The sequence below is a fragment of the Anolis sagrei genome, chromosome 5, assembly GCF_037176765.1.
Source record: "Anolis sagrei isolate rAnoSag1 chromosome 5, rAnoSag1.mat, whole genome shotgun sequence".
Taxonomy (NCBI): domain Eukaryota; kingdom Metazoa; phylum Chordata; class Lepidosauria; order Squamata; family Dactyloidae; genus Anolis; species Anolis sagrei.
In genome coordinates, this window is record NC_090025.1 from 172,632,691 (window position 1) to 172,644,922 (window position 12,232).

General features: G+C 42.2%; 1 protein-coding gene across 6 annotated transcripts in view; it reads left to right on the forward strand.

Annotated features, from left to right (window-relative positions):
- KIAA1549 (KIAA1549 ortholog) overlaps positions 1 to 12,232 on the forward strand; it is a 159,510-nt gene that overhangs the window by 125,298 nt on the left and 21,980 nt on the right. For all 6 annotated transcript variants that reach the window (XM_060776857.2, XM_067469239.1, XM_060776858.2 and 3 more), the window contains exons 11-12: positions 8,016 to 8,218; positions 10,184 to 10,308. In XM_060776857.2, coding sequence (XP_060632840.2) covers positions 8,016 to 8,218; positions 10,184 to 10,308 — 328 coding nt within the window. The remainder of the gene's footprint in view (positions 1 to 8,015; positions 8,219 to 10,183; positions 10,309 to 12,232) is intronic.

Sequence of the window (12,232 nt, forward strand, 5' to 3'; positions counted from 1 at the left end):
TTTTCCAGTTAAAATAGTGCAGTGGGACATACAAGCTGCCTAAAAGATAAATTGCGACTCTTGTAGGTTCCAGGAGCAGTAATTCATCAGTCTTTTTGGAAGAGCAGAAATAGGATGGTTACAGAAGTCTGAAAGGATTGAAGGTCCCCAAAATATCCCGAGAACCACACACAGTGGTTTGGCCACTCCAAAAAGAGGACATGGCTGGCAACATATCCTCTTAAAGACCTCAGGAATAAAACATTTTGTTGCATGTCTTGCTTATGATTGAACTATTAATATGAGCATGTGGTTGTTATGTTGATCATCTATGATGCAATGCACAGGCATGTAGACAGAAATACCTTGCCCTGCTTAAAGCTTTTTATCTCCACCTGCTGGTTCAGACTTGACAATGCAAGCCATTCTAACTTCTTATGCAGTAGGATTGAGATTGCCAGTAACAGCAGTTCCATGCTTGTAACTGAATTTATTCAGTGTTGTTTGAGTAAACATTGCATGCCATTTTGTATCAGCATGAGCAGTAGAAAAAAATTAATCATGCATTCTTTATATTTATGCGCAAGAAAGATTCTGGAAATCTCTGTTCTGCAACTTCTGCTTCAAGATCAAGTGTTCCCCTGATTTTTACAGACAAGATATTACAAGCAAATTAGGAGTGCTCCAAGTAGATATTTCAAAGCCAATCCTCCTCACTGGTAATCTCATGTCAGTAAGGATCCTGTTGCAATACCAGTATACCACTAAGACTCAACTTCAGCTGCCATGCTTCTAGCTTATGGAATCCTGGGACTAGCAATTTATGGAGGGCTTTTCCAAATTTGCAAACAAAGGGATCTTTTCCATAACCAAACTGCAAAGCACATGAACAAATAGGGTTTTATTTATCGTGTCAGGGCAACCAGTCAATTAAATTACATTTCTAACAGAACAAAGCAAACAAACAGACAAAATACAAAATTTGTGAGTTTGGTAGTTGATTAAATGTCCTTTGACCAGTATCTGGCCACTTGGAGTGCTTCTGGTGTTGCTGCAAGAAGGTCCTCCATTGTCCATGTGGCTGGGCTTAGGTTTCATTGCAGCAGGTGGTCTGTGGTTTGCTCTTCTCCACACTCGCATGTCGAGGATTCCACTTTGTAGCCCCATTTCTGAAGGTTGGCTCTGCATCTTGTGGTGTCAGAGCGCAGTCTGTTCAGCGCCTTCCAAGTCGCCCAGTCCTCTGTGTGCCCAGGGTGGAGTCTCTCATTTGGTATCAGCCATTGGTTGATGTTCTGGGTTTGAGCCTGCCACTTTTGGACTCTCGCTTGCTGAGGTGTTCCAGCGAGTGTCTCTGTAGATCTTAGAAAACTATTTCTAGATTTAAGTCATTGACGTGCTGGCTGATACCCAAACAGGGGGTGAGCTGCAGATGTCTCTGCCTTGGTCCTTTCGCTATTGGCTGTTACTTCCCGGCGGATGTCAGGTGGTGCAATACTGGCTAAACAGTGTAATTTCTCCAGTGGTGTAGGGCGCAGACACGCCGTGATAATGTGGCATGAACAAATAGGGTTCCCTAACAAATAGGGTGTAGCCATGGCAAGGAAAGCATGATATGCTATAATTATACAGTATGAAAGGACCCCTAGCCATTCCCACTTTTCCCTTGAAACATAGGTAGGTAAGAACAGTATCATAGTTGTAAATTTTGAAAGGCGTGTTGACATAATGATGGTCTCATATGCTGATGTGATCAAGGAGAACTGAAACATGAAGGCTACTGTCTGCAGTTTCTTGCCATTTTCATTGTCTCTTATAAACTGATTTAATGGGTCTTGCTCACTCAAAGGCAAATAACCTCCAAATGACTGGGACCACGAGAGAAACTGCTCATACTAATACAATACTTCTAAGAGGATCACTCCAGCTACTGTGGGGATTGTGGTTAAACTCAAGAGGAAATGAGGAAATCCAAGGGAGGTGGCAGACGGTATGAGATCCTACATCACAGATGTGGTTATAAAAGTGCAATGTCTCCCCAAACCTACCTTAAGAGAGCAGCAGATGCACCAAGTGACAAAAGTATGTTCTACTAGCAATTAGGGTGCAACTGGATGAGGTTTCCAGCCCCTTCCTGTCACAATCTGTGGCTCAGTGAGAAATTGTAATAAGGTTCTGCTTTCGTTGGTTGCATTTCAGATTGCTGGTGGAAAGAGGCTGTAAATGTCATCCTGTTGCACCTTGACTGCCAACAGAAGAAACCTCAGTGAGCTGGAAGCATTTGCAACCATGGCAATAGTGCCATAATCATAGACATGAATATGGAACAGTTATGAATACAATAGCCTAGTTTATGCTTTTATAACAAAATGCCAGCCCTGGGCTTGCAAATAAAAAAAACATCCCTTGGCTGCACTACACTCCAGATAGGGGGCTGTGTGACCATACATTGTCCAACATCGACATAGTGACAGGTTCCCTGATCCATCTACTTTTTATTTGATAATGTCTCCAAACATACCCAGGTGCATTCTGTATTTCACTGTGGAATGCCTCCTTGGCAGAACTTGAAAAGGGCACTTAGGAGAATCCTAGCCCACGGAATACCCAGTATCCACTGAGAACCTAGAACAGAGTTTCTCAAATTTTTTAAGCAGACGGCCAGTTCATGTTCTCAAACAGTTGGGGGGGGGGGGCTGTTGTTTGGAAAAAAAGAATGGATTCCAATACACATTACACATAGATTATTTGTAATGCAAAAAACATATGCAAGAACAATACAGTATTGAAATGACGAACAATTTTAATCAACATAAACTTATTAGTATTTCAATGGGAAAAATGGACCTGCTTTTGGCTGATGAAATGGTCAAGTTACTTAGGATTGTTGTAGTGTGCCTTGAAGTCATTACATGCTTAAACGACGCTAAGTGTAAAGTTTAAGGTGGGGGGCAGGTAAATTACCTTGGAGGGCTGCATCTGGCCTGCAGACCTTAGTTTGGGGGCCCTTGATCTAGAAGTTGTAGTCTTGATTCATTTTATTAGCAATGTGCTCCTGAAAGTTATTTGAGTAATTTTATACTTTTGAACAGCAGTCAAAACAGATAGTCAATTCTATGTGACAAAAGTCCAGATTGAATATAACCACTGACCTTTCAGCAACCTCATTTATCAGAGAAGGTACCTCTACACTGTTGGATTAATGTAGTTTGGCATCCCTAACTGTCATAGCTCAATGCTATGAACTCACAGAACATAGAACTTCACAAGGTCCTCTCTGCTAATTTATTTACAGTACTTATATTCCACCCTTCTCATCCTGAAGGGGACTCAGGGCAGATCACAGAACACATATACAGCAAACATTCAGTGCCAATTATACAATGACAAGACAGGCAACAAATAGAGGTATATATTAGGGCTGGGCGGTTTCGTTTCGTTAATTCGTAATTCGTTAATAATTCGTTAATTTTTTCAATTACAAAACGATAACGAACCATTCTGGAGCAATTATTAAAAAAAACGAATTTTTAAAAACGTTTTGTAAATGCTTCGTATTTCGATATTGTATTCGTTTCGTTATTGTTTTGAGGTCGTTTCGTTATTATTTCCGCATGTCTGGGCCAGTTTTATGGTTTAATTAGTGAAAAAAAATTATAATATCACACCAACAGTCAACAACAGAGGGAGAGGGAAGCTTCAGAAGGTTTTGGAGGTTTTTTAGCGCATTTCGCGGTTGCGTCCGCCATTAACGAATCGATTCGTTATTGTTTCGGAAATCAATTTGTTAATTTTTTACCATTTACGAAATTTTGTAAATATCGAACTTTTTAAAAGGAAAATTTTGTAATTATTTTAAATATCGAAACAAAAAAACCCCCCAAATACAAATCGATTTTAGAAACAAATTTTTCCGTTGTTACCCAGGCCTAGTATATATAGGCTTTTTCAGCAATAGTATGATAGCTGGGACCCTATGCTACGCTGGTTATGCAATGTGGATCTGAATTAGGGGAACACGTGTGCAAGTGAGCGCACTGAGTGAGAGATGCAGCTATGGTTGCAATGGAAGGAAGGATAAAAAGGAAGGGGAAAATACGATCAATCTTTTGGCACAGATAGCTCATTTCTATCCTGTTTAAGGTTTTTGTAAGCCACCGTTTATCATTTAACATTAAATAACTTACATTACTTCACTCTTCTCCTGTCACACGTGAATTAACTGCTGGGAGAGGACATCACTGCTGTCCTCTCCCAGCTGCGTCTCTCACTCACTCACTCCGCTTACTCGTGCACGTGTTCTCTTCATTAATTCAGACCCGCATTGCACAACTAGTCATACTATTGCCGCTTTTTCTCATCATTCAGCATCTTTGGAGGCTGTGCTCAGTTCTGGCCCCTGGGGGGTGTTATCGCTCCATCTCCTTGCCAGATAGCTTTCTTTGTAAACTTTCCTCCAAAATGACATGCCTAAAATACCTCCCTGCTTAATGCGGTTTCTTTTTCATCTGCTCATATTGCTGTTTTTGATCTGCTCAGTGGGCAGGGAGCTGGGCTGAAGGTCAGGAGCTCACCCTGATATGGCTTCAAACTGTCAACCTTTCAGTTGGAAAGATTTACTGCAGCTACAGTTGGTGATTAACCTGCTGTGCTAAAGCTGGCTAAAGTGTGATGCCTCGCCAAACTACAACTTCCAGGATTCCATAGTTGCCTTGAGTCACCTCCAGGCTGAGAAAGGTGGTATATAAATATAGAATCATAGAATCATAGAATCAAAGAGTTGGAAGAGACCTCATGGGCCATCCAGTCCAACCCCCTGCCAAGAAGCAGGAATATTGCATTCAAATCACCCCTGACAGATGGCCATCCAGCCTCTGTTTAAAAGATTCCAAAGAAGGAGCCTCCACCACACTCCGGGGCAGAGAGTTCCACTGCTGAACGGCTCTCACAGTCAGGAAGTTCTTCCTCATGTTCAGATGGAATCTCCTCTCCTGTAGTTTGAAGCCATTGTTCCGCGTCCTAGTCTCCAAGGAAGCAGAAAACAAGCTTGCTCCCTCCTCCCTGTGGCTTCCTCTCACATATTTATACATGGCTATCATATCTCCTCTCAGCCTTCTCTTCTTCAGGCTAAACATGCCCAGTTCCCTAAGCCGCTCCTCATAGGGCTTGTTCTCCAGACCCTTGATCATTTTAGTCGCCCTCCTCTGGACACATTCCAGCTTGTCAATATCTCTCTTGAATTGTGGCGCCCAGAATTGGACACAATATTCCAGGTGTGGTCTAACCAAAGCAGAATAGAGGGGTAGCATTACTTCCTTAGATCTAGACACTATGCTCCTCTTGATGCAGGCCAAAATCCCATTGGCTTTTTTTGCCGCCACATCACATTGTTGGCTCATGTTTAACTTGTTGTCCACGAGGACTCCAAGATCTTTTTCACACGTACTGCTCTCGAGCCAGGCGTCACCCATTCTGTATCTTTGCATTTCGTTTTTTCTGCCAAAGTGGAGTATCTTGCATTTGTCACTGTTGAACTTCATTTTGTTAGTTTTGGCCCATCTCTCTAATCTGTCAAGATCGTTTTGAATTCTGCTCCTGTCCTCTGGACTATTGGCTATCCCTCCCAATTTGGTGTCGTCTGCAAACTTGATGATCATGCCTTCTAGCCCTTCATCTAAGTCATTAATAAAGATGTTGAACAGGACCGGGCCCAGGACGGAACCCTGCGGCACTCCACTTGTCACTTCTTTCCAAGATGAAGAGGAAGCATTAGTGAGCACTCTCTGTGTTCGTCCACTTAACCAATTCCAGATCCACCTCACCGTAGTTTTGCCTAGCCCACATTGGACTAGTTTCCTTGCCAGAAGGTCATGGGGGACCTTGTCGAAGGCCTTACTGAAATCCAGGTACGCTACATCCACGGCATTCCCTGCATCTACCCAGCTTGTAGCTCTATCGAAGAAAGAGATCAGATTAGTCTGACATGACTTGTTTTTGATAAATCCATGTTGACTATTAGCGATGACTGCATTTGTTTCTAAGTGTTTGCAGACCACTTCCTTAACAATCTTTTCCAGAATCTTGCCCGGTATCGACGTGAGGCTGACCGGACGGTAGTTGTTTGGGTCATCCTTTTTTCCCTTCTTGAAGATTGGGACCACATTGGCCCTCCTCCAATCTGCTGGAACTTCTCCCGTTCTCCAAGAACTCTCAAAGATGGTTGCCAATGGTTCCGAAATGACTTCCGCTAGTTCCTTCAATACTCTGGGGTGTAGTTGATCTGGCCCTGGGGACTTGAACTCATTAAGAGCGGCCAGGTATTCCTGAACGACTTCTTTCCCAATTTGGGGTTGGATGTCCTCCAAACCCTCATCCACTCCATCTTGCTGAGGTTGAAGACTCTCTTTTTGTGAGAAGACCGAGGCAAAGAAGGCATTAAGTAGTTCTGCCTTTTCCCTATCCCCTGTCAGCATTGCCCCATCTTCTCCTCGAAGAGGTCCTATCGCCTCCTTGTTTTTCCTTTTTCTACTGACATAAGAATAGAAGCCCTTTTTATTGTTTTTAATGTCCCTGGCAAGTCTGAGCTCGTTTTTTGCTTTAGCCTTGCGGACCTTTTCCCTACAGGTGTTGGCTATTTGTTTGAATTCTTCTTTGGTGATTTCTCCCTTTTTCCACTTCTTGTGCATGTCTCTTTTGTGTCTTAGCACAGTTAGAAGTTCTTTGGACATCCATTCTGGCTTCTTTGCACTTGTCCTATTTTTTCTCTTTGTTGGCACAGTTTGCAATTGCGCCTTGAGTATTTCACTCTTGAGAAATTCCCATCCATCCGTAACTCCCTTGTCTTTTAGTATCTGTGTCCACGGAATGCTGCTCAGCGTTTCCTTCATTTTTTGGAAATCAGCTCTCCTAAAGTCCAAAATGCGGGTTTGACTTGTCTTAGTTTCGGCCTTCCTTTGTACCTCAAATTGCAGGAGCACGTGGTCACTTGCCCCTAAGGATCCTACCACTTCGACCGCATCGATCAGGTCCTCCGCATTTGTTAAGATGAGATCAAGAGTAGTCAATCCCCTTGTTGCTTCTTCTACCTTCTGGACCATGAAATTGTCTGCAAGGCAAGCGAGGAATTTGTTGGACCTTGTACTCTTGGCCGAGTTTGTTTTCCAGCAAATATCGGGATAGTTGAAATCGCCCATGACTACTACATCTCTTCTCTGTGCCTGTTTGGTCAACTGTTGGCAGAAGACTTCATCAAGTTCTTCCTCCTGGCTTGGGGGTCTGTAGTAGACGCCTACAACGACATCTTTTTGAGTCCCAGTTCCCTTGATTCTTATCCAGATGATTTCAAGCTGGTTTCCCAGATTGCTGTCTTGAATCTCTTCTGTAGCATAAGAGTTTTTGACATATAAGGCTACTCCGCCTCCTCTCCCCTTTGTTCGGTTTCTGTGAAAGAGGTTATACCCCTCGATATCTACATTCCAGCGATAGGAGTCATCCCACCAGGTTTCAGTGATCCCTATGATATCATATTTGTGGTGTTGTGCTAAAAGTTGGAGTTCGTCTTGTTTATTTCCCATGCTCTGTGCATTAGTGTAAAGACATGTGAGCCCCTGAGATCTTCCCCTGAGCTGTTTAATTGGGATTATTGTGCTTTGGGTACTTGGTCCTTGTTGTGTTTGTGCAGCCCTCCGTTTAGCCTTCTGGCGATTCCCAGATATTGTGGGTAAAGTAGTGTTCGCAAGGCTGTTGTCCCCCTCCCCCGGTGGACCTAGTAAATAAACAAATAGCATTGGGCCATGGCAGTTAAAGTGATATTAAACTGCATTGTTTCTAGTATTTAGATGCACCCATAGTAATGGAAACAGTTATCACTTACACCTTGCAGTCATTCATGTATCTCTGACTACTTTCTGGTTACAGTGTCATACTGCAGTACTTCAGATTCATCATCCAGATGATGAATCTTGCATATGTGTCATGTTAACTCATGATTGCTTTTCCCTTTTTTTCCCTCGTTCACCCCCTCCCCCCAAACGCTGTAGCTGCAAGCCCCCAGTGTGAAGGGCTTTGATTTTGCAAAGCAGCATTTAGGGCAGCACAACAAAGATGACATCCTGATCATACATGAGCCGACTCCTCTGCCGGGACCAATTAAGGACACCACCCCATCTGAAAACGGTGACCTGCCAAGTCCCAAGACCAAGATCTCTTCAAAGCCATCCAAGAATGTCCGACACAGAGGGAGGTCAGTTCGGATGATGAGAAATTGCTTGGCACAGATTAAAGTTAATTAGTTATGGGGGGATTATTTTGCTTTTTCTCAGTTTGAATAGCCTTTGCTTAGGAACTTGCTGTTTACACTAATCCACAGGGATTTGTGTCTGGTTCTTTCTTAAATTCGTCTGCTGGGTTTCTTAATTGTGATGATATTTTTTTCAGTTCCAGAAGTATTAGAGAATGCTTTAGGATGTAGTATTGGGGAAGATAGGAAACATGCATCTTTTAGATATTTTCAAACTTCAAGCTGCATGCTGGGATTTGCAGTCCACCATCATTTGGAGAAGGGTGTGATTCTGATCCATGAGAAACAAGATAATGGGTAAACTGAGAGAAGATTACTATTAGCAAATTATTTATTTTATTTATTTATTTTCCATACTTGTACTCCGCCCTTCTCTACCCCAGCATGGGGACTCAAGGCGGTTTACAGTGGCACATACATCGTACCTCAGCAACAATTACCTAAAAATTTAAAATTGCAACATATTCGACAAAGTTAAAACAAATTTAAAATTAAAAACACACCATCCAAAGTTCAGGGTCTGCGTCCATTGTAAGGTCAAATTGCACAAAGTTTTTGATTCAGAATACTGCATTGCCCTGGTTTCCAAAAGCGTTCTCCCAGAGCCAGGTTGTGACTCTTTTCCTAAAGGCTAATAGGGAGGGGACTGCTCTGATATTGCTAGGGAGGGAGTTCCACAACCGAGGGGCCACTACTGAGAATGCCCTGTCTCTCACACACTTGTGAGGCCAGTGAGACCAAGAGCAAGGCCTCCCCAGATGATCTTAGTCTCCACGCTGGTTCGTATGGGACTATATATTCAGACAGATAGCCTGGGCCAGAACCATTTAGGGCTTTATGGGCCAAAGCCAGCACTTTGAATTGTGCTCGGTAGCAAATTGGCAGCCAGCGGAGCTGACGCAATAGGAGGTTGTGTGCTCCCTGAGTGCCGCTCCAATGAGCAACCTGGCTGCCGCTCGCTGTAGCAACTGAGTTGCTACTGATCATAGCCTGAATTATCCTCTATGCAAAACTACAGTTCAACATAATCACCATCAATTTGTACACATTTGTGCCATCATTTAACTCAGGCATCAAACCCATTTTGGAAAAATTCAGGGTTCTCTGAGGATGCTTGCCATAGATGCAGGCGAAACGTCAGGAGAGAATGCTTCTAGAACAGTCTTCAGAGTCAACCCCACATAGAGCACGTTCCCCAAATGGCTTTGTATTTTCTAAGATTTTCCAAGACCAGATGTTTTTTCCACAATCTCAGCAGCCCCCATGATGCAGTTAAATTCAGTGCCATTCTTCATCGCACCACTCTTGACATAATTAAATCAATTATAAGTGCAAAGCAGAGGAATAGAAATTCAAAGAGCTAGAGCACTACTGAGTCACCATTTCTTATTAAAACTCTGGGAGAGTGAGAAAGAGCTTTAATGAATTTCTGACACTAGTTCCTACTGGGTGAGTCTTGCTTTTCTTCACTGCTGGAGCTCAGATAGAGGGACAATTAAATGTCACTTATATTCACCCTTTGAATTTCTTTCATCAGTAACCTGCTTACATGAGTTATATAGAGCATTATTTTTCTGTCTGACCAATAATGAATCGTGATATTGAATGTAGTTGAAAGCAGAAGAAAAGTCCTGCTCAAACGGGCAAAGATTGTCTGTTTTAATTAGCTGGTATTTATTTGGGTTGGCCTTTCTGGTACATTTCTGTACATTTTCTTGATCTGGAGCCATATGATGCAATATGCTGGAATTAAACAAGCTGGAGTTTGGTCAGCAACTTCATGAGATGATGCCTCACAATCCTGTGCAGTTCCCCTGATGTTACATCAAAGCAAAGAAGTGAAAGTAAATGCACGTGATGCTAATAATGATGCACTTTTAAATGGTTTGGGTGTTTTTTTATTTGCAGAGTTTCCCCTTCTGATGCTGACTCCACTGCAAGTGAACAGTCAAGTGGTCGAGAAACGGGAGAAGAAACTGCAAGACCACAGACGGCTGTCAATGAAGTCAAACCCCACCGAGTGACCAAGGCTGGTATGTTGTATTCCTCTTTACATCATGGCTTTCATAATCCTAGAAGCATTTATAATAATGTATTGTCGAAAGCTTTCATGGCCGGAATCACTGGGTTGTTGTAGGTTTTTCGGGCTGTATGGCCATGTTCTAAAGGCATTCTCTCCTGACGTTTTGCCTGCATCAATAGCAAGCATCCTCAGTGGTAGTGAGGTCTGTTTACTACTTCAGACTACTTCAACCAGAGAAGTCAGCCATAGCAGAGCATCTGATGAACCAACCTGGACACAGCATATTCTCTGAGAACACAGAAATGCTGGACCATTCTAACAGCCACCATGTCAGACTACACAGAGAAGCCATTGAAATCCACAAGCATGTGGACAATTTCAACAGAAAGGAGGATACCATGAAAATGAACAAAATCTGGCTAACAGTATTAAAAAAAACTCTAAAATTGCAACAGCAAAACAACAGAGGGAAAACAATCTGGGACATCTAATCACCTCTCAACAAAAGATTGCTCCAGGCACTGCCAAGCCATCAAATGCTAATCAAGGTAGTCAGTTGAAACATTCACACCTAGCTCCAGCAGACAAGAGTCCTTTGTCCCACCCTGGTCATTCCACAGATATATAAACCCCCTTTTCTTAGTTCCAACAGACCTCACTACCTCTGAGGATGCTTGCCATTGATGCAGGTGAAACGTCAGGAGAGAATGCCTCTAGAACATGGCCATACAGCCCGAAAAACCTACAACAACCCATTTATAACAATGTCTACTGATGAATCATAGAAGAATGGGTATTTATTTATGTATTGTGTCAGAAGTGAATTGAGGGTACAGTTATAATGTATTTAAGAAAACACAAAGTTAAAAACTTGGCATTATACTAGATTTCTTTTGACTAGAAGCTGGCCACTTGGAGTTCCTCTGGTGTCGCTGTGGAAAGGTCCTCCATTATGCATGTGGCAGGGCAAGAATAAGTGCTAGGAATGGAAAAACCAGTCCCAGTTTCCTGTGGTGCAACTTGAAATACATTTTGTGTATATTCTTTCTATATGTTGCTATTCCTTGTAAACACACAAACATAGCTCACAACTCTTTTTGCTGCAACATGCAAACACAGCCACCCCTCTAAAAATTCACACAAAACTGTGTCGCTATTCCTTTTTTCTTTATAACATGGCTGTTCCCCAAAATTAGGAGCAATGCAATACAGTTAAAGCACGCAAAAACGCAGCATTAAAATGGAACAAAATGATTAATAAAATTGTAAACAATTAAAACTATATATTTAAAACATTTAATAATAATAATAATAATAATAATAATAATAATAATAAACAACTTTATTTATAACTTGTCTTGTCTCCCTGAGGGGACTCGGGCCGGCTAAAAGCAATTTAAAAACTATAGTATGACCCCATATCTTCCGGATATATGTTACTGGATATACTATGGAACAGGAAACTGTGGATAATAGTGAATCCTATTGAAATGAATGACTTCCACTGAACATTACCATCAAGTCATCTTGGACAACCTAGAAAATAGCTAGAGATGTATCTTTCCTAGGAATTTTCTAGCTCCTTCAGGGCAACTCAGTGGTAATTTCCAGCTGGTGTATTTTGCTGGATGCATGTAAGTGAAACTGATGACCAGTATTGTGAGTACAGGGGTCATACCATAACCCTTTTTTAAAAAGAAAAAGCTTTAAAAACACGGAATGCTTTCATAGACCAACATGCAATATGTGTTAGCTTCCTCCATAATTTCCCTTATTTATGGTTATATGTCAGGAATGACTTGTTAAACTGCAAGTTGCTTCAGGTGTGAGAGAATTGGCCATCTGCAAGGACATTGCCCAAAGGATGCCTGGATGTCTTACCATCCGGTGGGAGGCTTTTCTCATGACCCCGCATGAGAAGCTGGAGCTGATAG